Raw genomic sequence first — 21,451 nt, forward strand, 5'->3', positions numbered from 1 at the left:
GAGCTTCTATTTAACATCTTCCACAGATGCTAGTGGAATGGAAAGTGTATTGGTACCAGGGGTGAGGACTCCATTGGTTTTTCCTCCCAAACACAGAACTGAAATGCCTGAGCACTTCTGCCTTTTATATTTTTTACTGATGATTCTACCATTTCCAACAATAATGGGCATTGGCCACTGTCAGGATCTTTTTTGTCTCTAAGGCCGCTGGCCATAGATTTCTCCTTGTTCCCTTTGGCCTTTTTTAGCAATAGCGACGAGGAGTCCTGTGGCACCTTATAGACTAACTGAAGTGTAGGAGCATAAGCTTTCGTGGGCAAAGACCCACTTCGTCAGATGCATGAAGTGGGTCTTTGCCCACGAAAGCTTATGCTCCTACACTTCAGTTAGTCTCTAAGGTGCCACAGGACTCCTCGTCGCTTTTGCAGATTCAGACTAACACGGCGACCCCTCTGATACTTTTTTAGCAATGTTGTGCAATTTCTTTCTTCTCATTTACATTCATTAATATCAATTTCCCTTTTCTTCTGTTACGTAATTGTTAGAGCTGATTTTACTGCATCTCTGAGCTAGGTTGTTGGTTTGGTTTTGTTTTTTAACCAAAACAAGCTGCTTCCTTACTGTGGCTTTTGGAGCATCTAGGCAGGTGTCTTTAACTGACTCGCAATTATTCCCATTTTTCTGATTAAATTCTTCCCCCTGCTGAACTGGGCTTGGCTCGTAATTGTCAGCAGCTTTGTGAATTAGGCTCTATTAAGGCATCTGTATATCTACTATTGCTCTAGTTGTGGGGCAGTTTCTCTCTCTAGCTTAGGACAAGGGCTGACAGCACCATCCCTCGGCCTGCAGCAACACTCAGAGCTGACGGTTCCCTCTGAGAGCACCAGTGGGTGTCATGCAGGCAAGGCCAGGGAGCACTCGACACACGCAAAGCCACTTTGCTGCTTTATTGAGTGGGTGACTTGCTCAGACTCAGATGTTTTTAGAAGGGTAGAAAATACCCCCATGTTTGTTTGCCCATGTTCCCCAAAAAGCAGCCTTATTGGCAGGGGGTGAGGTGAGGGGGAGTGCTGTGCTGGGGGTCAGCCAACTGGGGAGAGGAATGGGAGGGCGGGGGCTCTGGAGCAGGGTGGGGTGCGCATCAGCTTCTCTGGCTGGCTCTCCCTTGGAATAAATAAAGCAGTTGTGGGGGTGCTTGCCTGGGTGAGGGGCTGCCCCACAGATCGGGGGACAGCCAAGGGAGCCCTCAGAAGAGGCCCTTGCTGCCCCCCTCCAGGTAGCTGGTTGGGGGGCCGGGCGGGGCATAGAGGCGTGGTGGGGGATAGGACAGGAAGGGGGGGAAGCGGAGGTCAGGCACAGGGGGGCCCTCCAGCCCTGCCCCCAGCAGGCAGCTGATATCCAGCCCATAGGGGGAGTAGGTAAGGGGGGGTGCAGTGGGGGTTCTGCACTCTGGTTGGTTGGGGGGGGCTTTGGCAGTGGTGCAGCTGGGGTCCCCCAGTGGCTTCAGGGTAGCAGCTTCAGGAGCAGCACAGGACGAGCTGCAGAGAGAAAAGAGGGAGGTTCATGAAACAGCCTGGCAGGGGGAGGGTGACGGAATAGCCTGTCAAGTACCATGGGGGGCAGGGATGGATCAGCCTAACCTGAGGGCAATGGTAGAGCCCAGCAGAAGGGGGGGAAAGGAACAGCCTGTCAGGTCCCATGGGGGGGAGGGGACCGGAACAGCCCGTCAAGTGCCATAGGGGAGGGGGAGGTAAGAGCCCAGCAGGGGGAGTAGGGACCGGAACAGCCCGTCAAGCGCCATAGGGGAGGGGGAGGTAAGAGCCCAGCAGGGGGAGGGGACCGGAACAGCCCGTCAAGCGCCATAGGGGAGGGGGAGGTAAGAGCCCAGCAGGGGGAGTAGGAACCGGAACAGCCCGTCAAGTGCCATAGGGGAGGGGGAGGTAAGAGCCCAGCAGGGGGAGGGGACCGGAACAGCCCGTCAAGTGCCATAGGGGAGGGGGAGGTAAGAGCCCAGCAGGGGGAGTAGGGACCGGAACAGCCCGTCAAGTGCCATAGGGGAGGGGGAGGTAAGAGCCCAGCAGGGGGAGGGGACCGGAACAGCCCGTCAAGTGCCATAGGGGAGGGGGAGGTAAGAGCCCAGCAGGGGGAGTAGGGACCGGAACAGCCCGTCAAGTGCCATAGGGGAGGGGGAGGTAAGAGCCCAGCAGGGGGAGGGGACCGGAACAGCCCGTCAAGTGCCATAGGGGAGGGGGAGGTAAGAGCCCAGCAGGGGGAGTAGGGACCGGAACAGCCCGTCAAGTGCCATAGGGGAGGGGGAGGTAAGAGCCCAGCAGGGGGAGTAGGGACCGCCAACCAGACCCAGAGGGAGGGCAGTACTACAATTAATGGGGATGGGAAGGGAAGGAAACCAATGGACCCACCCCCGTGCTGCCATTGGCTGGCTGGCCCTTACCACTCACAGGGAGAACTACATCTCCCACAGTGCAATGGGGCAAGTGCCTGGCGAGCACTCATGCTGCTTCTTGGCGGCTTGGGACTCGGTGCATTATGGGAGGTGTAGTTGAAGTCGCTGACACCACTTCATCTGCCATGATTCCCCACTCTGCTTGGCATTGCATTGTGGGAGTTGCAGTCCTCCAGGGAGCTCACGCGTAGAGGGTGAGAACTACAGCACCCAGAAGGCAAGGTGCCAGCCAGGGAAAGGCAGTGGCCCCTCGCAGTCCTGGCTGGCCCCAGGCAAGGCAGCATTTGGGAGTCACAACTGAAAAGTTGCAGCTGGAAGTTTAGATTTTTGCAGAACCTGCATTTTCGACACAATTGCTGCCCCGTCCACAGGGGTGCCTGGTCCAGGTGGGGGGGGCAGTGCCAATGGTGGCAGGGCACAGGGGCTCTGCACCTCCCAAGTGCTACCAGAAGACTCGTGCCCTGGCGCCCCCGCTCCAGAGGTGTAGATCAGAGGCCCCTAGCATGACCCCTGCACTCACCTGGCATAGCCGGCGGGCCCTTGGGGGGGGTGCAGTCCGTGGAAGGCAGCTGGATGCTGCACGTATGCCTCAGCACTGGGGTTCAGTCCTCCAAGGGGGCAGGCCAGCTCCTCGCTCCCACCAGGAGGGTAAGAGGAAGAGGTGGGGTGGAAGGAGCAGTCAGGGGGAACTGGTGGCTCTGGGGGGGGGCCCTGGGTGGAGTCGCAGGGCCCTCGCTTGCAGTCTGGGGGAGGAGAGGTGCAAAGGGTTAATGGTGGGGGGCTGGGAGAGCTGGCAGTGAGCAGTGGGGGGAAAGGGCTGGTGGATGGTGCATGCTGGGGGTCCCATACCAGCCTCGTTCCCCACCGGTGCAGCCACATCGCCCCTCATCTTCCTCTTGATCCTGGCATCTCGCTCCCTGGGAGGCAGGGAGAAAGATGGGGGTTAAGGGGCTGATGGCTCCAATCCTCTCCCGAGCTGGCCACCCTCAGGGCAACCCCAGCCCGTCACATCCCCACAGGGTTCCCCGATTGCTGCCCTCACCCTCACCCCTCCCATCCTAGCAGCCCAGCCCCCTCCATGCGCCCCACACCTCTTGCTGTTCATGCCGTTCTCTCGGAAGCCCTTGGCGAAGGGGTTACTCTCAATCTTCATCTGGGTGATCTGGATGGGGATGAGGGCAGAGGGGTGAGCAAGGGCCGCGAGGGGTGAGGGCAGCGGCTGGGGGCTGGGGGCTGGCTCACCTTGGGGCTCTGGTAGGCTGTGACTGTGAGGAAGGCTGTCTCAGGGAAGGTGAAGGAGGCACAGCCTCCCCCACGCCCTCCCGGCCCCCCCGCTCCCACCACGTGTACACGGGGCTGGTAGCGATGCATGGAGTGCAGGATGAGCTGGGGAACAGAAGGGAGTTAGACATGCGCCCCTGAGAGCCTGCACCCCGTCCCCACTCCTCGCCATCTAATCCCGCCCACTGGTCCCTAGGCTCCGCCCACACATTCTTAATCCCCTCCCCTCTGCACCATAGCCCCTCCCACACTCTCTTTGCCCGACCCTGCCCACGTACGTGGCCGTGGGGGTCCAGCGTGTTGTTGGTCAGCTTGAGACGGTGGAAAGACACGGGCTGGCGCATCCAGTGGGCACCTGAGGCTGGGGAGTCGGGGTGGATGTAGACCCGGTCAGGGGGCGGCAGCTCGGCCTTGCCACTGGCCTCCCAGCGCTGGCCCTGCCACTTGTAGCGCGAAGCCCCGGCCGGAACCATGTCCACCAGCAGCAGGTACTTCGCCTCGGGGTCCAGCCCCGTCACCGACACCTTCAGCTGGGGGAACATCCGCCTGTGGGGGGAGACAGGGTTGAGGGGCTCGGGTTCAATGGGGACAAGGCCCCCCCACACACACAAATGTCCCTTTTCCATCCCTGTGTGGAATAAATTGTTCCCTGTGCACCACGGTGCGATTAGATGTGCACCACCAGCAGAAACACGCACCTGGCTGGGGCCTCTGCTCATCAACCAGGCACGCAAGGGAACCCGGCCACAGACCCTCCCTCCCACTTTAGACCCCCCCCATAGACTCACCACAGCCACTCCCCCCAGGCCCTCCCCACACCACAGCCCACTCTTACCGCCCTGATTTAGTGATGATCATCTCAGTGCCCACGGCAGAGAAACGCTTCCACAGCTCCCGGTTCTCCAGGCTCAGCCGCACACTGGAGGACAGGCGGGGAGGCTCGGCCGGGGGCAGCTGCTGCCCACCTGCATAGGGCAGGGGTGGGGCAGGAAGGGCCAGCGGGGCGCCCGAAGGAGGTGGAGGCAGAAGCCGTCCAACCCGGTCCAATGTAGGGCAGAAGGGCTCCAACTTGGGTGCTGGCACACCATCCAGATCTAGGTGAGCAGAAACCAATCAGAGATGGAGTCTGCAGGACGGGAGTGGGGGGCACCAGTGGGGCTGGGCTGGCAGGGGCTGCGGGGCCAGGAGTGAGGGGCACCAGCAGGGCTGGGGGAGCAGGGTGTGGCCGGTACGGGCTGCGGGGCAGGAGTGGGGGGCACCGGCAGGTCAGGGGCTGTGGGGCAGGAGTGAGAGGCACTAGCAGGCCGGGAGGACGCAGGGACTGCGGGAGGGGGGAGTGAGGGGCACCGGCAGGGCTGTGGGAGCAGGGTGAGGCCAGTAGGGGCTGCGGGGGGAGTGAGGGGCACCGGCAGGCTGGGGGTGGCCCAGAGGCTGCGGGGGGGAGTGAGGGGCACCGGCAGGCTGGGGGGGCCCAGGGGCTGCGGGGGGGAGTGAGGGGCACTGGCAGGCTGGGGGGGGCCCAGGGGTTGCGGGGGGAGTGAGGGGCACCGGCAGGCTGGGAGTGGCCCAGGGGCTGCGGGGGGGAGTGAGGGGCACCGGCAGGCTGGGGGTGGCCCAGAGGCTGCGGGGGGGAGTGAGGGGCACCGGCAGGCTGGGGGTGGCCCAGAGGCTGCGGGGGGGAGTGAGGGGCACCGGCAGGCTGGGAGTGGCCCAGGGGCTGCGGGGGGGAGTGAGGGGCACCGGCAGGCCGGGGGTGGCCTGGGGCTGCGGGGGGGAGTGAGGGGCACCGGCAGGCTGGGAGTGGCCCAGGGGCTGCGGGGGGAGTGAGGGGCACCGGCAGGCCGGGGGTGGCCTGGGGCTGCGGGGGGGAGTGAGGGGCACCGGCAAGCCGGGGGTGGCCCAGGGGCTGCGGGGGGAGTGAGGGGCACCGGCAGGCGCGGGGGGGCCCAGGGGCTGCGGGGGGGAGTGAGGGGCACCGGCAGGCCGGGGGTGGCCCAGGGGCTGCGGGGGGGAGTGAGGGGCACCGGCAGGCTGGGAGTGGCCCAGGGGCTGCGGGGGGGAGTGAGGGGCACCGGCAGGCCGGGGGGGGCCCAGGGGCTGCGGGGGGGAGTGAGGGGCACCGGCAGGCGGGGGGGGCCCAGGGGCTGCGGGGGGAGTGAGGGGCACCGGCAGGCGGGGGGGGCCCAGGGGCTGCGGGGGGGAGTGAGGGGCACCGGCAGGCCGGGGGTGGCCCAGGGGCTGCGGGGGGGAGTGAGGGGCACCGGCAGGCCGGGGGTGGCCCAGGGGCTGCGGGGGGAGTGAGGGGCACCGGCAGGCTGGGAGTGGCCCAGGGGCTGCGGGGGGGAGTGAGGGGCACCGGCAGGCCGGGGGGGGCCCAGGGGCTGCGGGGGGGAGTGAGGGGCACCGGCAGGCTGGGAGTGGCCCAGGGGCTGCGGGGGGGAGTGAGGGGCACCGGCAGGCTGGGGGTGGCCCAGGGGCTGCGGGGGGAGTGAGGGGCACCGGCAGGCGCGGGGGGGCCCAGGGGCTGCGGGGGGGAGTGAGGGGCACCGGCAGGCCGGGGGTGGCCCAGGGGCTGCGGGGGGGAGTGAGGGGCACCGGCAGGCTGGGGGTGGCCCAGGGGCTGCGGGGGGGAGTGAGGGGCACCGGCAGCCTGGGGGTGGCCCAGGGGCTGCGGGGGGGAGTGAGGGGCACCGGCAGGCTGGGGGGGGGCCCAGGGGCTGCGGGGGGAGTGAGGGGCACCGGCAGGCCGGGGGTGGCCCAGGGGCTGCGGGGGGAGTGAGGGGCACCGGCAGGCTAGGGGGGCCCAGGGGCTGCGGGGGGAGTGAGGGGCACCGGCAGGCTGGGGGGGGCCCAGGGGTGCGGGGGGAGTGAGGGGCACCGGCAGGCTGGGGGGGGCCCAGGGGCTGCGGGGGGAGTGAGGGGCACCGGCAGGCTGGGGGGGCCCAGGGGCTGCGGGGGGAGTGAGGGGCACCGGCAGGCTGGGGGTGGCCCAGGGGCTGCGGGGGGAGTGAGGGGCACCGGCAGGCTGGGGGTGGCCCAGGGGCTGCGGGGGGAGTGAGGGGCACCGGCAGGCTGGGGGGGGCCCAGGGGCTGCGGGGGGGAGTGAGGGGCACCGGCAGGCTGGGGGGGGCCCAGGGGCTGCGGGGGGGAGTGAGGGGCACCGGCAGGCTGGGGGGGGCCCAGGGGCTGCGGGGGGGAGTGAGGGGCACCGGCAGGCTGGGGGTGGCCCAGGGGCTGTGGGGGGGAGTGAGGGGCACCGGCAGGCTGGGGGGGGGCCCAGGGGCTGCGGGGGGAGTGAAGGGCACCGGCAGGCCGGGGGTGGCCCAGGGGCTGCGGGGGGGAGTGAGGGGCACCGGCAGGCTGGGGGGGGCCCAGGGGCTGCGGGGGGGAGTGAAGGGCACCGGCAGGCCGGGGGTGGCCCAGGGGCTGCGGGGGGGAGTGAGGGGCACCGGCAGGCCGGGGGTGGCCCAGGGGCTGCGGGGGGAGTGAAGGGCACCGGCAGGCTGGGGGGGGGTCCAGGGGCTGCGGGGGGGAGTTAGGGGCACCGGCAGGCGCGCGGGGGCCCAGGGGCTGTGGGGGGGAGTGAGGGGCACCGGCAGGCTGGGGGGGGCCCAGGGGCTGCGGGGGGGAGTGAGGGGCACCGGCAGGCTGGGGGGGGGCCCAGGGGCTGCGGGGGGGAGTGAGGGGCACCGGCAGGCTGGGGGGGGGCCCAGGGGCTGCGGGAGTAGTGAGGGGCACCGGCAGGCTAGGGGGGCCCAGGGGCTGCGGGGGGAGTGAGGGGCACCGGCAGGCTGGGGGTGGCCCAGGGGCTGTGGGGGGGAGTGAGGGGCACCGGCAGGCTGGGGGGGGGCCCAGGGGCTGCGGGGGGGAGTGAGGGGCACCGGCAGGCCGGGGGTGGCCCAGGGGCTGCGGGGGGGAGTGAGGGGCACCGGCAGGCTGGGGGGGGCCCAGGGGCTGCGGGGGGAGTGAAGGGCACCGGCAGGCCGGGGGTGGCCCAGGGGCTGCGGGGGGGAGTGAGGGGCACCGGCAGGCCGGGGGTGGCCCAGGGGCTGCGGGGGGGAGTGAGGGGCACCGGCAGGCTGGGGGGGGGTCCAGGGGCTGCGGGGGGGAGTTAGGGGCACCGGCAGGCGCGCGGGGGCCCAGGGGCTGTGGGGGGAGTGAGGGGCACCGGCTGGCTGGGGGGGCCCAGGGGCTGCGGGAGTAGTGAGGGGCACCGGCAGGCTAGGGGGGCCCAGGGGCTGCGGGGGGAGTGAGGGCCACCGGCAGGCTGGGGGTGGCCCAGGGGTTGCGGGGGGAGTGAGGGGCACCGGCAGGCTGGGGGGGGCCCAGGGGCTGCGGGGGGAGTGAGGGGCACCGGCAGGCTGGGGGTGGCCCAGGGGCTGCGGGGGGGAGTGAGGGGCACCGGCAGGTAGGGGGGGCCCAGGGGCTACGGGGGGAGTGAGGGCCACCGGCAGGCTGGGGGTGGCCCAGGGGTTGCGGGGGAGTGAGGGGCACCGGCAGGCTGGGGGGGGCCCAGGGGCTGCGGGGGGAGTGAGGGGCACCGGCAGGCTGGGGGGGCCCAGGGGCTGCGGGGGGAGTGAGGGGCACCGGCAGGCTGGGGGTGGCCCAGGGGCTGCGGGGGGAGTGAGGGGCACCGGCAGGCTGGGGGTGGCCCAGGGGCTGCGGGGGGAGTGAGGGGCACCGGCAGGCTGGGGGGGGCCCAGGGGCTGCGGGGGGGAGTGAGGGGCACCGGCAGGCTGGGGGGGGCCCAGGGGCTGCGGGGGGGAGTGAGGGGCACCGGCAGGCTGGGGGGGGCCCAGGGGCTGCGGGGGGGAGTGAGGGGCACCGGCAGGCTGGGGGTGGCCCAGGGGCTGTGGGGGGGAGTGAGGGGCACCGGCAGGCTGGGGGGGGGCCCAGGGGCTGCGGGGGGGAGTGAAGGGCACCGGCAGGCCGGGGGTGGCCCAGGGGCTGCGGGGGGGAGTGAGGGGCACCGGCAGGCTGGGGGGGGCCCAGGGGCTGCGGGGGGAGTGAAGGGCACCGGCAGGCCGGGGGTGGCCCAGGGGCTGCGGGGGGAGTGAGGGGCACCGGCAGGCTGGGGGGGGGTCCAGGGGCTGCGGGGGGGAGTTAGGGGCACCGGCAGGCGCGCGGGGGCCCAGGGGCTGTGGGGGGGAGTGAGGGGCACCGGCAGGCTGGGGGGGGCCCAGGGGCTGCGGGGGGGAGTGAGGGGCACCGGCAGGCTGGGGGTGGCCCAGGGGCTGTGGGGGGGAGTGAGGGGCACCGGCAGGCTGGGGGGGGGCCCAGGGGCTGCGGGGGGAGTGAAGGGCACCGGCAGGCCGGGGGTGGCCCAGGGGCTGCGGGGGGGAGTGAGGGGCACCGGCAGGCTGGGGGGGGCCCAGGGGCTGCGGGGGGAGTGAAGGGCACCGGCAGGCCGGGGGTGGCCCAGGGGCTGCGGGGGGAGTGAGGGGCACCGGCAGGCCGGGGGTGGCCCAGGGGCTGCGGGGGGAGTGAAGGGCACCGGCAGGCTGGGGGGGGGTCCAGGGGCTGCGGGGGGGAGTTAGGGGCACCGGCAGGCGCGCGGGGGCCCAGGGGCTGTGGGGGGGAGTGAGGGGCACCGGCTGGCTGGGGGGGGCCCAGGGGCTGCGGGAGTAGTGAGGGGCACCGGCAGGCTAGGGGGGGCCCAGGGGCTGCGGGGGGAGTGAGGGCCACCGGCAGGCTGGGGGTGGCCCAGGGGTTGCGGGGGGAGTGAGGGGCACCGGCAGGCTGGGGGGGGCCCAGGGGCTGCGGGGGGAGTGAGGGGCACCGGCAGGCTGGGGGGGGCCCAGGGGCTGCGGGGGGAGTGAGGGGCACCGGCAGGCTGGGGGGGGCCCAGGGGCTGTGGGGGGGAGTGAGGGGCACCGGCAGGCTGGGGGGGGGCCCAGGGGCTGCGGGGGGGAGTGAGGGGCACCGGCAGGCTGGGGGGGGGCCCAGGGGCTGCGGGGGGAGTGAGGGGCACCGGCAGGCTGGGGGGGGGCCCAAGGGCTGCGGGGGGGAGTGAGGGGCACCGGCAGGCTGGGGGGGGGCCCAGGGGCTGCGGGGGGGAGTGAGGGGCACCGGCAGGCTGGGGGGGGCCCAGGGGCTGCGGGGGGGAGTGAGGGGCACCGGCAGGCTGGGGGGGGCCCAGGGGCTGTGGGGGGGAGTGAGGGGCACCGGCAGGCTGGGGGGGGCCCAGGGGCTGCGGGGGGGAGTGAGGGGCACCGGCAGGCTGGGGGGGGCCCAGGGGCTGCGGGGGGGAGTGAGGGGCACTGGCAGGCTGGGGGTGGCCCAGGGGCTGCGGGGGGAGTGAGGGGCACCGGCAGGCTGGGGGGGCCCAGGGGCTGCGGGGGGAGTGAGGGGCACCGGCAGGCTGGGGGCCCAGGGGCTGCGGGGGGGAGTGAGGGGCACTGGCAGGCTGGGGGTGGCCCAGGGGCTGTGGGGGGGAGTTAGGGGCACCGGCAGGCGCGCGGGGGCCCAGGGGGGGGGGGAGTGAGGGGCACCGGCAGGCTGGGGGGGGCCCAGGGGCTGCGGGAGTAGTGAGGGGCACCGGCAGGCTGGGGGGGGCCCAGGGGCTGCGGGGGGGAGTGAGGGGCACCGGCAGGCCGGGGGTGGCCCAGGGGCTGCGGGGGGAGTGAGGGGCACCGGCAGGCCGGGGGTGGCCCAGGGGCTGCGGGGGGAGTGAGGGGCACCGGCAGGCTGGGGGTGGCCCAGGGGCTGTGGGGGGAGTGAGGGGCACCGGCAGGCTGGGGGGGGGCCCAGGGGCTGCGGGGGGGAGTGAGGGGCACCGGCAGGCTGGGGGGGGCCCAGGGGCTGCGGGGGGGAGTGAGGGGCACCGGCAGGCTGGGGGTGGCCCAGGGGCTGTGGGGGGGAGTGAGGGGCACCGGCAGGCTGGGGGGGCCCAGGGGCTGCGGGGGGGAGTGAAGGGCACCGGCAGGCCGGGGGTGGCCCAGGGGCTGCGGGGGGGAGTGAGGGGCACCGGCAGGCTGGGGGGGCCCAGGGGCTGCGGGGGGGAGGGGGCACCGGCAGGCCGGGGGTGGCCCAGGGGCTGCGGGGGGGAGTGAGGGGCACCGGCAGGCCGGGGGTGGCCCAGGGGCTGCGGGGGGAGTGAAGGGCACCGGCAGGGGGGGGGGGGGTCCAGGGGCTGCGGGGGGGAGTTAGGGGCACCGGCAGGCGCGCGGGGGCCCAGGGGCTGTGGGGGGGAGTGAGGGGCACCGGCTGGCTGGGGGGGGGGCCCAGGGGCTGCGGGAGTAGTGAGGGGCACCGGCAGGCTAGGGGGGCCCAGGGGCTGCGGGGGGAGTGAGGGCCACCGGCAGGCTGGGGGTGGCCCAGGGGTTGCGGGGGGAGTGAGGGGCACCGGCAGGCTGGGGGGGCCCAGGGGCTGCGGGGGGAGTGAGGGGCACCGGCAGGCTGGGGGTGGCCCAGGGGCTGCGGGGGGAGTGAGGGGCACCGGCAGGCTGGGGGGGGCCCAGGGGCTGCGGGGGGAGTGAGGGGCACCGGCAGGCCGGGGGTGGCCTGGGGGCTGCGGGGGGAGTGAGGGGCACCGGCAGGCTGGGGGTGGCCCAGGGGTTGCGGGGGGAGTGAGGGGCACCGGCAGGCTGGGGGGGCCCAGGGGCTGCGGGGGGAGTGAGGGGCACCGGCAGGCTGGGGGGGGCCCAGGGGCTGCGGGGGGGAGTGAGGGGCACCGGCAGGCTGGGGGGGCCCAGGGGCTGTGGGGGGGAGTGAGGGGCACCGGCAGGCTGGGGGGGGCCCAGGGGCTGCGGGGGGAGTGAGGGGCACCGGCAGGCTGGGGGGGGGCCCAGGGGCTGCGGGGGGAGTGAGGGGCACCGGCAGGCTGGGGGGGGCCCAAGGGCTGCGGGGGGGAGTGAGGGGCACCGGCAGGCTGGGGGGGGGCCCAGGGGCTGCGGGGGGGGAGTGAGGGGCACCGGCAGGCTGGGGGGGGCCCAGGGGCTGCGGGGGGGAGTGAGGGGCACCGGCAGGCTGGGGGGGGCCCAGGGGCTGTGGGGGGGAGTGAGGGGCACCGGCAGGCTGGGGGGGGCCCAGGGGCTGCGGGGGGGAGTGAGGGGCACCGGCAGGCCGGGGGTGGCCCAGAGGCTGCGGGGGGGAGTGAGGGGCACCGGCAGGCTGGGGGTGGCCCAGAGGCTGCGGGGGGGAGTGAGGGGCACTGGCAGGCTGGGGGTGGCCCAGGGGCTGCGGGGGGAGTGAGGGGCACCGGCAGGCTGGGGGGGGCCCAGGGGCTGCGGGGGGAGTGAGGGGCACCGGCAGGCTGGGGGGGCCCACGGGCTGCGGGGGGGAGTGAGGGGCACTGGCAGGCTGGGGGTGGCCCAGGGGCTGCGGGGGGAGTGAGGGGCACCGGCAGGCTGGGAGTGGCCCAGGGGCTGCGGGGGGGAGTGAGGGGCACTGGCAGGCTGGGGGTGGCCCAGGGGCTGCGGGGGGAGTGAAGGGGCACCGGCAGGCTGGGGGGGGCCCAGGGGCTGCGGGGGGAGTGAGGGGCACCGGCAGGCTGGGGGGGCCCAGGGGGCTGGGCTGGGGGGGCGGGGGGGAGTGAGGGGCACTGGCAGGCTGGGGGTGGCCCAGGGGCTGCGGGGGGAGTGAGGGGCACCGGCAGGCCGGGAGGGCAGGGTGAGGATGTTTGGGTCACACTCTGAGGCTCCAGGAATCTCACATCCTGCTGCCACTCCCCCCACCAGTTGGTCGCTATCTGGTGCTAAGAGCTCCGCTGGTGGGGGGCGGCAGGGCCTCTCCAGATCCCCCCAGCCCCAGTGAGCTCCTGCTTGTCCATCGTCCCCTTCCTCCTCTGCCCCCAGCTCCCTTGCCACCTCTGCCCCAATGCTATGGGCCCCCTTTCCACCCCCCACACCACTGGGGCCCCTTCCTCCCTCCCCATGGATGCCCCCGCCCCAGAGCCAGCCGCCCTGGCCCGCTCACCTGGGTAGCGGAACCCTTCGTACTGGGCCCCGGGCCCCGGCGGGAAGCCAGCCGGCAGCCCCCCGTGGGGCGCGGGGCGCAGCGGGTAGGAGCCCCCCAGCTGGGGGAACAGCTCAGACGCGGGGTACATGCTGGGCAGCAGGGCTTCTCTCCTGGCTCGGGGAGGGGAGTGGAGCCTGGTGGTTAGAGCTGGGGCCGGACACCCGGACGCCTGGCTTCTCCTGGCTGCTCTGCTCTGGCTCGGAGGTGTCTGGCCCCCTATTTATGGGCTGCCCCGGCACTTTGAAGCGAGTCCCCAAATGGCTCCTGGACAGCAGGAGGGGCAGGGCGGGCGGGAGGGGCTCTGCTGGGGGCGCGTGGGGAGGAGGGAACGGCCTAGCAAGAAGGCAAAGCGCCCTGCCCCCCCAGCCTGCTGACGCCCCCACTCCCACCCCGAACCGCTGCCCCCTAACCTGCCAATGCCCCCTGCTCTCACCCCCAGCCTGCCAACACCCCTCACTCCCGCCCTGCAGCCCCTGCCCCCCACCCCCACCCCCTTCCCCCCCAGCCTGCCAACACCCCTCACTCCCGCCCTGCAGCCCCTGCCCCCCACCCCCCCCCACCCCCTTCCCCCCCAGCCCTGCCCCCTGCCCCCCACCCCTTCCCCCCCAGCACCCCTCACTCCCGCCCTGCAGCCCCTGCCCCCCACCCCCTTGCCCCCAGCCTGCCAACACCCCTCACTCCCACCCTGCAGCCCCTGCCCCCCACCCCCTTCCCCTTCAGCCTGCCAACACCCCTCACTCCCGCCCTGCAGCCCCTGCCCCAGCCTGCCGACATCTCCTGTTCCCACCCCCAGCTTGCTGGTGCCCCCCACAGCCGTTGCACCTCCCAGCCTTACTCTGCCTCTCACTTCCACCCCACAGCTCCTGCCCCCAAGGCCTTCTGGAGCCCCGCAGCCCCCGCCCCGCCAGTGCTCCCCATTTCTGACCCACAGGCCCTGCCAGCCCAGCCCTGGGCTCCCCTGTTTTAAGTAACCTAATTGCCCAATTAACACCTTGGCTCCAAAGTGGCTTGATTGATCCTGGCCTGGTTTACAAGGAGGGAGGAATCATTTGTCAGCCAGCTGTTTTCACAGCTGTGCCAGACAGCTGCAAGGGTGGGGCGGGGGCTGGGAGCCAGGACCCCTGGGTTCTCTCAGGCTCTTGCTCTGTGTGTGGGGGGGGGGTCTGGTGGGTTAGAGCAGCCCTGGGCCTTGGGTCTGGCTCCTGCCTCTGGAGTGGACGTGGGGTTAGTGACGTGGACGCCAGGCCAGGCCAGGAGCACCCCACGGCCAGGGCCCTGCCCCCTCGCACCGCGCCCCCTGCTGGGCCAGGCCAGGAGCACCCCACGGCCAGGGCCCTGCCCCCTCGCACCGCGCCCCCTGCTGGGCCAGGCCAGGAGCACCCCACGGCCAGGGCCCTGCCCCCTCGCACCGCGCCCCCTGCTGGGCCAGGCCAGGAGCACCCCACGGCCAGGGCCCTGCCCCCTCGCACCGCGCCCCCTGCTGGGCCAGGCCAGGAGCACCCCACGGCCAGGGCCCTGCCCCCTCCCACCGCGCCCCCTGCTGGGCCAGGCCAGGAGCACCCCACGGCCAGGGCCCTGCCCCCTCGCACCGCGCCCCCTGCTGGGCCAGGCCAGGAGCACCCCACGGCCAGGGCCCTGCCCCCTCCCCGCCGCACCCCCTGCTGGGCCAGGCCAGGAGCACCCCACGGCCAGGGCCCTGCCCCCTCGCACCGCGCCCCCTGCTGGGCCAGGCCAGGAGCACCCCATGGCCAGGGCCCTGCCCCCTCGCACCGCGCCCCCTGCTGGGCCAGGCCAGGAGCACCCCACGGCCAGGGCCCTGCCCCCTCCCCGCCGCGCCCCCTGCTGGGCCAGGCCAGGAGCACCCCACGGCCAGGGCCCTGCCCCCTCCCCGCCGCACCCCCTGCTGGGCCAGCTCAGGAGCACCCCACGGCCAGGGCCCTGCCCCCTCCCCGCCGCGCCCCCTGCTGGGCCAGGCCAGGAGCACCCCATGGCCAGGGCCCTGCCCCCTCCCCGCCGCGCCCCCTGCTGGGCCAGGCCAGGAGCACCCCACGGCCAGGGCCCTGTCCCCTCGCACCGCGCCCCCTGCTGGGCCAGGCCAGGAGCACCCCACGGCCAGGGTCCTGCCCCCATCGCACCGCGCCCCTGCTGGGCCAGGCCAGGAGCACCCCACGGCCAGGGCCCTGTCCCCTCCCCACCGCGCCCCCTGCTGGGCCAGCTCAGGAGCACCCCACGGCCAGGGCCCTGCCCCCTCGCACCGCACCCCCTGCTGGGCCAGCTCAGGAGCACCCCACGGCCAGGGCCCTGCCCCCTCCCCGCCGCGCCCCCTGCTGGGCCAGGCCAGGAGCACCCCATGGCCAGGGCCCTGCCCCCTCCCCGCCGCGCCCCCTGCTGGGCCAGGCCAGGAGCACCCCACGGCCAGGGCCCTGTCCCCTCGCACCGTGCCCCCTGCTGGGCCAGGCCAGGAGCACCCCACGGCCAGGGTCCTGCCCCCATCGCACCGCGCCCCTGCTGGGCCAGGCCAGGAGCACCCCACGGCCAGGGCCCTGTCCCCTCCCCACCGCGCCCCCTGCTGGGCCAGCTCAGGAGCACCCCACGGCCAGGGCCCTGCCCCCTCGCACCGCGCCCCCTGCTGGGCCAGGCCAGGAGCACCCCACGGCCAGGGCCCTGCCCCCTCGCACCGCGCCCCCTGCTGGGCCAGGCCAGGAGCACCCCACGGCCAGGGCCCTGCCCCCTCGCACCGCGCCCCCTGCTGGGCCAGGCCAGGAGCACCCCACGGCCAGGGCCCTGCCCCCTCGCACCGCGCCCCCTGCTGGGCCAGGCCAGGAGCACCCCACGGCCAGGGCCCTGCCCCCTCCCCGCCGCACCCCCTGCTGGGCCAGGCCAGGAGCACCCCACGGCCAGGGCCCTGCCCCCTCCCCGCCGCGCCCCCTGCTGGGCCGGGCCAGGAGCACCCCACGGCCAGGGCCCTGCCCCCTCGCACCACGCCCCCTGCTGGGCCACCAGGCCAGACCAGGAACTCTCTCACGGCCAGGGCTCTGCCTCCAACATTCCTGTGGTGGGAAGAACACCTCAGCAGTCCAGCACCCTGGCATTTAATTTAAAAAAGGGGAATTACGCAAAAATGAGGAGGTTAGTTAAACAGAAATTAAAAGGCACAGTGACTGGAGCCAAATCCCTGAAAGCTGCATGGAAACTTTTTAAAGACACCATAATAGAGGCCCAACTTAAATGTCTACCCCAAATTTAAAAACATAGCAAGAGACCTAAAAAAGAGTCACCGTGGCTTAACCGCCATGTAAAAGAAGCAGTGAGGGACAAAACGGTATCTTTTAAGAAGTGGAAGTCCAATCCTAGTGAGATAAATAGAAAGGAACAGAAACACTGTCAAATCAAGTGTAAAAATTTAATCAGAAAAGCAAAAAAAGATTTTGAGGAACAGCCAAAAACTCAAAAAGAAATAACAAAATGTTTTTTAAGTACATTAGAAGCAGGAAGCCTGCTAAAAAGCCTGTGGGTCCCCTAGATGATCGAGCTATAAAAGGAGCAATCAAGGACGATAAAGCCATTGCGGAGAAACTAAATGATTTCTTTGCTTCAGTCTTCACGGCTGAGGACGTTGGGGAGATTCCCATATCTGCACCGTCCTTTGTGGGTGATGAATCTGAGGAACTGTCCCGGATAGAAGTGTCATTAGAGGAGGTTTTGGAACAAATAGAAAAACTTAATGTTAACAAATCTCCGGGACCGGATGGCATTCATCCAAGGGTTCTAAAAGAACTCAAATGGGAAATTGCTGAGCTATTATCTGTGGTTTGTAACCTGTCCTTTAAATCGGCTTCTGTACCTAATGACTAGAAGGTAGCCAATGTGTCACCAATATTTAAAAAGGGCTCTAGAGGCGATCCTGGCAATTACAGACCGGTAAGTCTAACCTCAGTACCGGGCAAATTAGTTGAAACAATAGTAAAGAATAAAATTGTGAGGCATGTAGAAGAACATAATTTGTTGGACAAAAGTCAACATGGTTTCTGTAAAGGGAAATCCTGTCTTACTAATCTATTAGAGTTCTTTGAAGGGGTTAACAAACCTGCGGACAACGGGGATCCAGTAGATATAGTGTACTTTAGTGTACTTTTCAGAAAGCCTTTGACAAGGTCCCTCACCAAAGGCTCTTGTGTAAATTCCATGGCCATGGGATAAGAGGGAAGGTCCTTTCTTGGATTGAGAACTGGTTAAAAGACAGGAAACAAAGGGTAGGAATAAATGGTACATTTTCAGATTGGAGAGGGGTAACTAGTGGTGTCCCCCAAGGGTCAGTCCTGGGACCAATCCTGTTCAACTTATTCATAAATGATCTGGAGAAAGGGGTAAGCAGTGAGGTAGTAAAGTTTGCAGATGATACCAAACTGTTCAGGATAGTCAAGACAGAAGCAGACTGTGAGGGACTCCAAGAAGATCTCACCAAACTGAGTGATTGGGCAACAAAATGGCAAATGAAATTTCATGTGGATAAGTGTAAAGTAATGCACATCGGGAAAAATAACCCCAACTATAGGTACAGTCTGATGGGGGCTAATTTGGCTATGACAAATCAGGAAAGAGATCTTGGAGTTATCGTGGACAGTTCTCTGAAAACTTCCACACAGTGTGCAGCGGCGGTCAAAAAGGCAAATAGGATGCTAGGAATTATTAGGAAAGGGATAGAAAATAAGACCCAGAATATCTTACTGCCCCTGTATAAAACTATGGGACGCCCACATCTAGAATACTGTGTACAGATGTGGTCTCCTCACCTCAAAAAAGATATTTTGGCCTTGGAAAGGGTTCAGAAAAGGGCAACTAAAATGATTAGGGGTTTGGAACGGGTCCCATATGAGGAGAGGTTAAAGCGACTGGGACTTTTCAGTTTAGAAAAGAGGAGACTGCGGGGGGATAGGATAGAGGTCTATAAAATCATGAGTGGTGTGGAGAGGGCCGATAAAGAAAAGTTATTTATTAGTTCCCTAAATAGAAGAACCAGAGGACACCAAATGAAATTAATGGGGAGCAGGTTTAAAACTAATAAAAGAAAGTTCTTCTTCACACAGCATGTAGTCAACCTGTGGAACTCCTTGCCAGAGGAGGCTGTGAAGGCTAGGACTATAATAGAGTTTAAAGAGAAGCTAGATAATTTCCTGGAGGTTAGGTCCATAAAAGGCTATTAGCCAGGGGATAAAATGGTGTCCTTGGCCTCTGTTTGTCAGAGGCTGGAGAGGGATGGCAGGAGACAAATCGCTTGATCATTGTCTTCGGTCCACCCTCTCTGGGGCACCTGGTGCTGGCCACTGTCAGCAGACAGGACACTGGGCGAGATGGACCTTTGGTCTGACCCAGTACAGCCGCTCTCATGTTCCTCCCCACCACGCCCCCTGCTGGGCCCGGCCAGGAGCACCCCACAGCCAGGGCCCTGCCCCTCCCCCCTCCCCACCACGCCCCCTGCTGGGCCCGGCCAGGAGCACCCCACAGCCAGGGCCCTGCCCCTCCCCCCTCCCCACCACGCCCCCTGCTGGGCCCGGCCAGGAGCACCCCACAGCCAGGGCCCTGCCCCTCCCCCCTCCCCACCACGCCCCCTGCTGGGCCCGGCCAGGAGCACCCCACAGCCAGGGCCCTGCCCCCTCCCCCCTCCCCACCACGCCCCCTGCTGGGCCCGGCCAGGAGCTCCCCCACAGCCAGGGCCCTGCCCCCTCCCCCCTCCCCACCACGCCCCCTGCTGGGCCCGGCCAGGAGCACCCCACAGCCAGGGCCAGAAGGGAGCACCATCTACCAGAAGGGAGCACCATCTACTGAAAGGCATGGGATGCGTAGTCCTAGGGATGGGGGTTCCACGGCCACCACCCCCAAAAGGAAACGACGGGTGGTGGTGGTCGGGGACTCCCTCCTAAGAGGGACTGAGCCATCCCTCTGCCGTCCGGACCTGGAATCTCGAGAGGTGTGCTGCTTACCGGGAGCTCGCATTCGGGATGTCACTGAGAGGCTTAGCAAGCTGATCAAACCTTCAGATCGCTACCCCTTCCTGCTTCTCCATGTAGGAACGAATGATACGGCCAAGAATGACCTTGAGCGGGTTGCTGCGGATTATGTAGCACTGGGAAGAAGGATCCAAGACTTTGGAGCGCAAGTGGTGTTCTCGTCCATCCTCCCTGTTGAAGGGAAAGGACTGGGCAGGGATCGTCGAATTGAGGACGTAAATGCGTGGTTGCGCAGGTGGTGTCGCAGAGAGGGCTTTGGTTTCTTCGACCATGGGACTCTGTTCCGGGCGCAAGGTTTGATAGGAAGAGATGGGATCCACCTAACGAAGAGAGGAAGGAGCATCTTCGCGGGCAGGCTTGCGAACCTAGTGAGGAGGGCTTTAAACTAGGTTCGTCGGGGGACGGTGACCAAAACCCTGAGGGGAGTGGGAAAGTCAGATGCCGGGAAGAAATGCATAGAGCAAGGAGCGAGAAAGGAGGACCCCAGTTTCGAATGGAGAAGATAGTGCAATCAACTGGTTACCTGAAGTGTTTGTACACGAATGCGAGAAGCCTGGGCAACAAGCAGGAAGAACTGGAGGCCCTGGCCCAGGCCAAGAAATATGATTTAATTGGGATAACAGAGACTTGGTGGGATGACTCGCATGACTGGAGCGCTGTCATGGAAGGGTATAGATTGTTCAGGAAGAATAGGCAGGGGAGAAAAGGAGGAGGAGTTGCACTATATGTAAGAGAGCACTATGATTGCTCTGAACTCCAGTATAAAGAGGGAGAAAAACTTGTTGAAAGTCTATGGGTCAGGTTTAAAGGAGCAAACAGCAGTGATGTTGTGGTTGGTGTCTGCTACAGGCCACCGAACCAGGTGGATGAGGTAGATGAGGCTTTCTTCGAACAACTGAGCGAAGCTTCCAGATCGCAGGCCCTGGTTCTCATGGGGGACTTTAATCACCCTGACATCTGTTGGGAAACCAATACGGCAGTACACAGGCAATCCAGGAAGTTTTTGGAGAATGTTGGGGATAACTTCTTGGTACAAGTGCTGAAGGATCCGACCAGGGGCCATGCACAGCTTGACCTTCTCCTCACAAACAGGGAGGAACTAATAGGGGACGTAGAGGTGGGTGACAACCTGGGAAGCAGTGATCATGAGATGGTAGACTTCAGGATCCTGACCAAAGGAAGGAAAGAGAGTAGTAAAATACACACCTTGGACTTCAAAAAAGCAGATTTTGACTCCCTCAGAGATCTGATGGGCAGAATCCCCTGGGATGTTAACATGAAGGGGAAAGGAGCCCAGGACAGCTGGCAGTATTTTAAAGAAGCCTTATTGAAGGCACAGAAAGAAACCATCCCGACGCGTAGCAAGAGAGGCAAACCTGGTAGGAGACCGGATTGGCTTACAGGGGAAATCCTTGGTGTACTTAAGCACAAAAAGGAAGCTTACAGAAAGTGGAAACTTGGACAAATGACTAGGGAGGAGTTTAAATGTATAGTTCGAGAATGCCGGGGGGTTATCAGGAAGGCGAAAGCGCAAATGGAGTTGCGACTGGCTAAGGATGTGAAGGATAACAAGAAAGGTTTCTACAGGCATGTCAACAAGAAGAAGGTGATCAGAGAGGGTGTGCAGTCCCTAATGGATGAAGGAGGTAACCTAGTGACAGAGGATGTGGGGAAAGCTGAAGTACTCAATGCTTTCTTTGCCTCTGTATTCACGGACAAGGTCGGCTCCTGGACTTCTGTGCTAAGCAACGCAAGATGGGAAGAAGATGGACAGCCCTTGGTGGGTAAAGAACAGGTTAGGAACTATTTAGAAAAACTAAACGTACACAAATCCATGGGTCCAGACTTAATGCACCCAAGGGTACTGAAGGAGTTGGCAAACGTCATTGAGGAGCCTTTGGCCATTATCTTTGAAAAGTCGTGGAGATCGGGCGAAATCCCGGATGATTGGAAAAAGGCAAATGTAGTGCCCATCTTCAAAAAAGGGAAGAAGGACGATCCAGGGAACTATAGGCCGGTCAGTCTTACCTCGGTTCCTGGAAAAATTATGGAAGGGATCCTAAAGGAATCCATTTTGAGACACTTGAATGAGAGGAAAGTGATCAGGAATAGTCAGCATGGATTCACAAAGGGCAAGTCGTGCTTGACCAATCTGATTAGCTTCTATGATGAGGTAACTGGCTCAGTGGACATGGGAAAGTCAGTGGATGTTATATACCTTGACTTTAGCAAGGCTTTTGATACGGTCTCCCACAATATTCTTGCCAGCAAGTTAAGGGAATGCGGATTGGATAAATGGACGGTAAGATGGATAGAAAGATGGCTAGAAGGCCGGGCCCAGCGGGTAGTGATCAACGGTTCGATGTCAGGATGGCGGTCGGTTTCTAGTGGAGTACCCCAAGGTTCAGTTCTAGGACCGGTTTTGTTCAATATCTTTATTAATGACCTGGATGAGGGGATAGATTGCACCCTCAGCAAGTTTGCAGATGACACTAAGCTAGGGGGAGAGGTAGATACGCTTAAGGGCAGAGATAGGGTCCAGAGTGACTTAGACAAATTGGAGGATTGGGCCACTAGAAATCTCATGAGATTCAACGAAGACAAGTGTAGAGTCCTGCACTTGGGACGGAAGAATCCCAAGCATAGTTACAGGCTGGGGACCAACCTGTTAAGTAGTAGTTCTGCAGAAAAGGACCTGGGGGTTACAGTGGATGAGAAGCTCGATATGAGTCAACAGTGT

General features: G+C 66.9%; 1 protein-coding gene across 1 annotated transcript; it reads right to left on the reverse strand.

Annotated features, from left to right (window-relative positions):
• Positions 1-743: 743 nt before the first annotated feature.
• On the reverse strand, positions 744-13,173 carry TBX6 (T-box transcription factor 6). Its single transcript, XM_075917413.2, has 8 exons — positions 12,662-13,173; positions 4,581-4,839; positions 4,024-4,291; positions 3,707-3,850; positions 3,556-3,626; positions 3,314-3,381; positions 2,985-3,207; positions 744-1,538 (listed from the first exon to the last, which is right to left on the reverse strand). The coding sequence occupies exons 1-8, from the start codon at positions 12,789-12,791 to the stop codon at positions 1,247-1,249; spliced, it is 1,455 nt and encodes a 484-aa protein (XP_075773528.2). The 5' UTR covers positions 12,792-13,173; the 3' UTR covers positions 744-1,246.
• Positions 13,174-21,451: the final 8,278 nt, after the last annotated feature.

Source organism: Pelodiscus sinensis, chromosome 5 (assembly GCF_052426305.1).
Source record: "Pelodiscus sinensis isolate ZL-2025 chromosome 5, ASM5242630v1, whole genome shotgun sequence".
NCBI classification, from domain to species: Eukaryota; Metazoa; Chordata; order Testudines; family Trionychidae; genus Pelodiscus; species Pelodiscus sinensis.

What these genes read in the sequence shown, in the direction of transcription:
- TBX6 (XM_075917413.2), bottom strand. Translation starts at nt 12,791, where the DNA reads ATGTACCCCGCGTCTGAGCTGTTCCCCCAGCTGGGGGGCTCCTACCCG. An exon ending in ATCATCACTAAATCAGGGCG is followed by an intron (nt 4,292 to 4,580) that starts GTAAGAGTGGGC and finishes CTCCCCCCACAG; the next exon opens with GCGGATGTTCCCCCAGCTGA. An exon ending in AACGGCATGAACAGCAAGAG is followed by an intron (nt 3,382 to 3,555) that starts GTGTGGGGCGCA and finishes CCTGCCTCCCAG; the next exon opens with GGAGCGAGATGCCAGGATCA.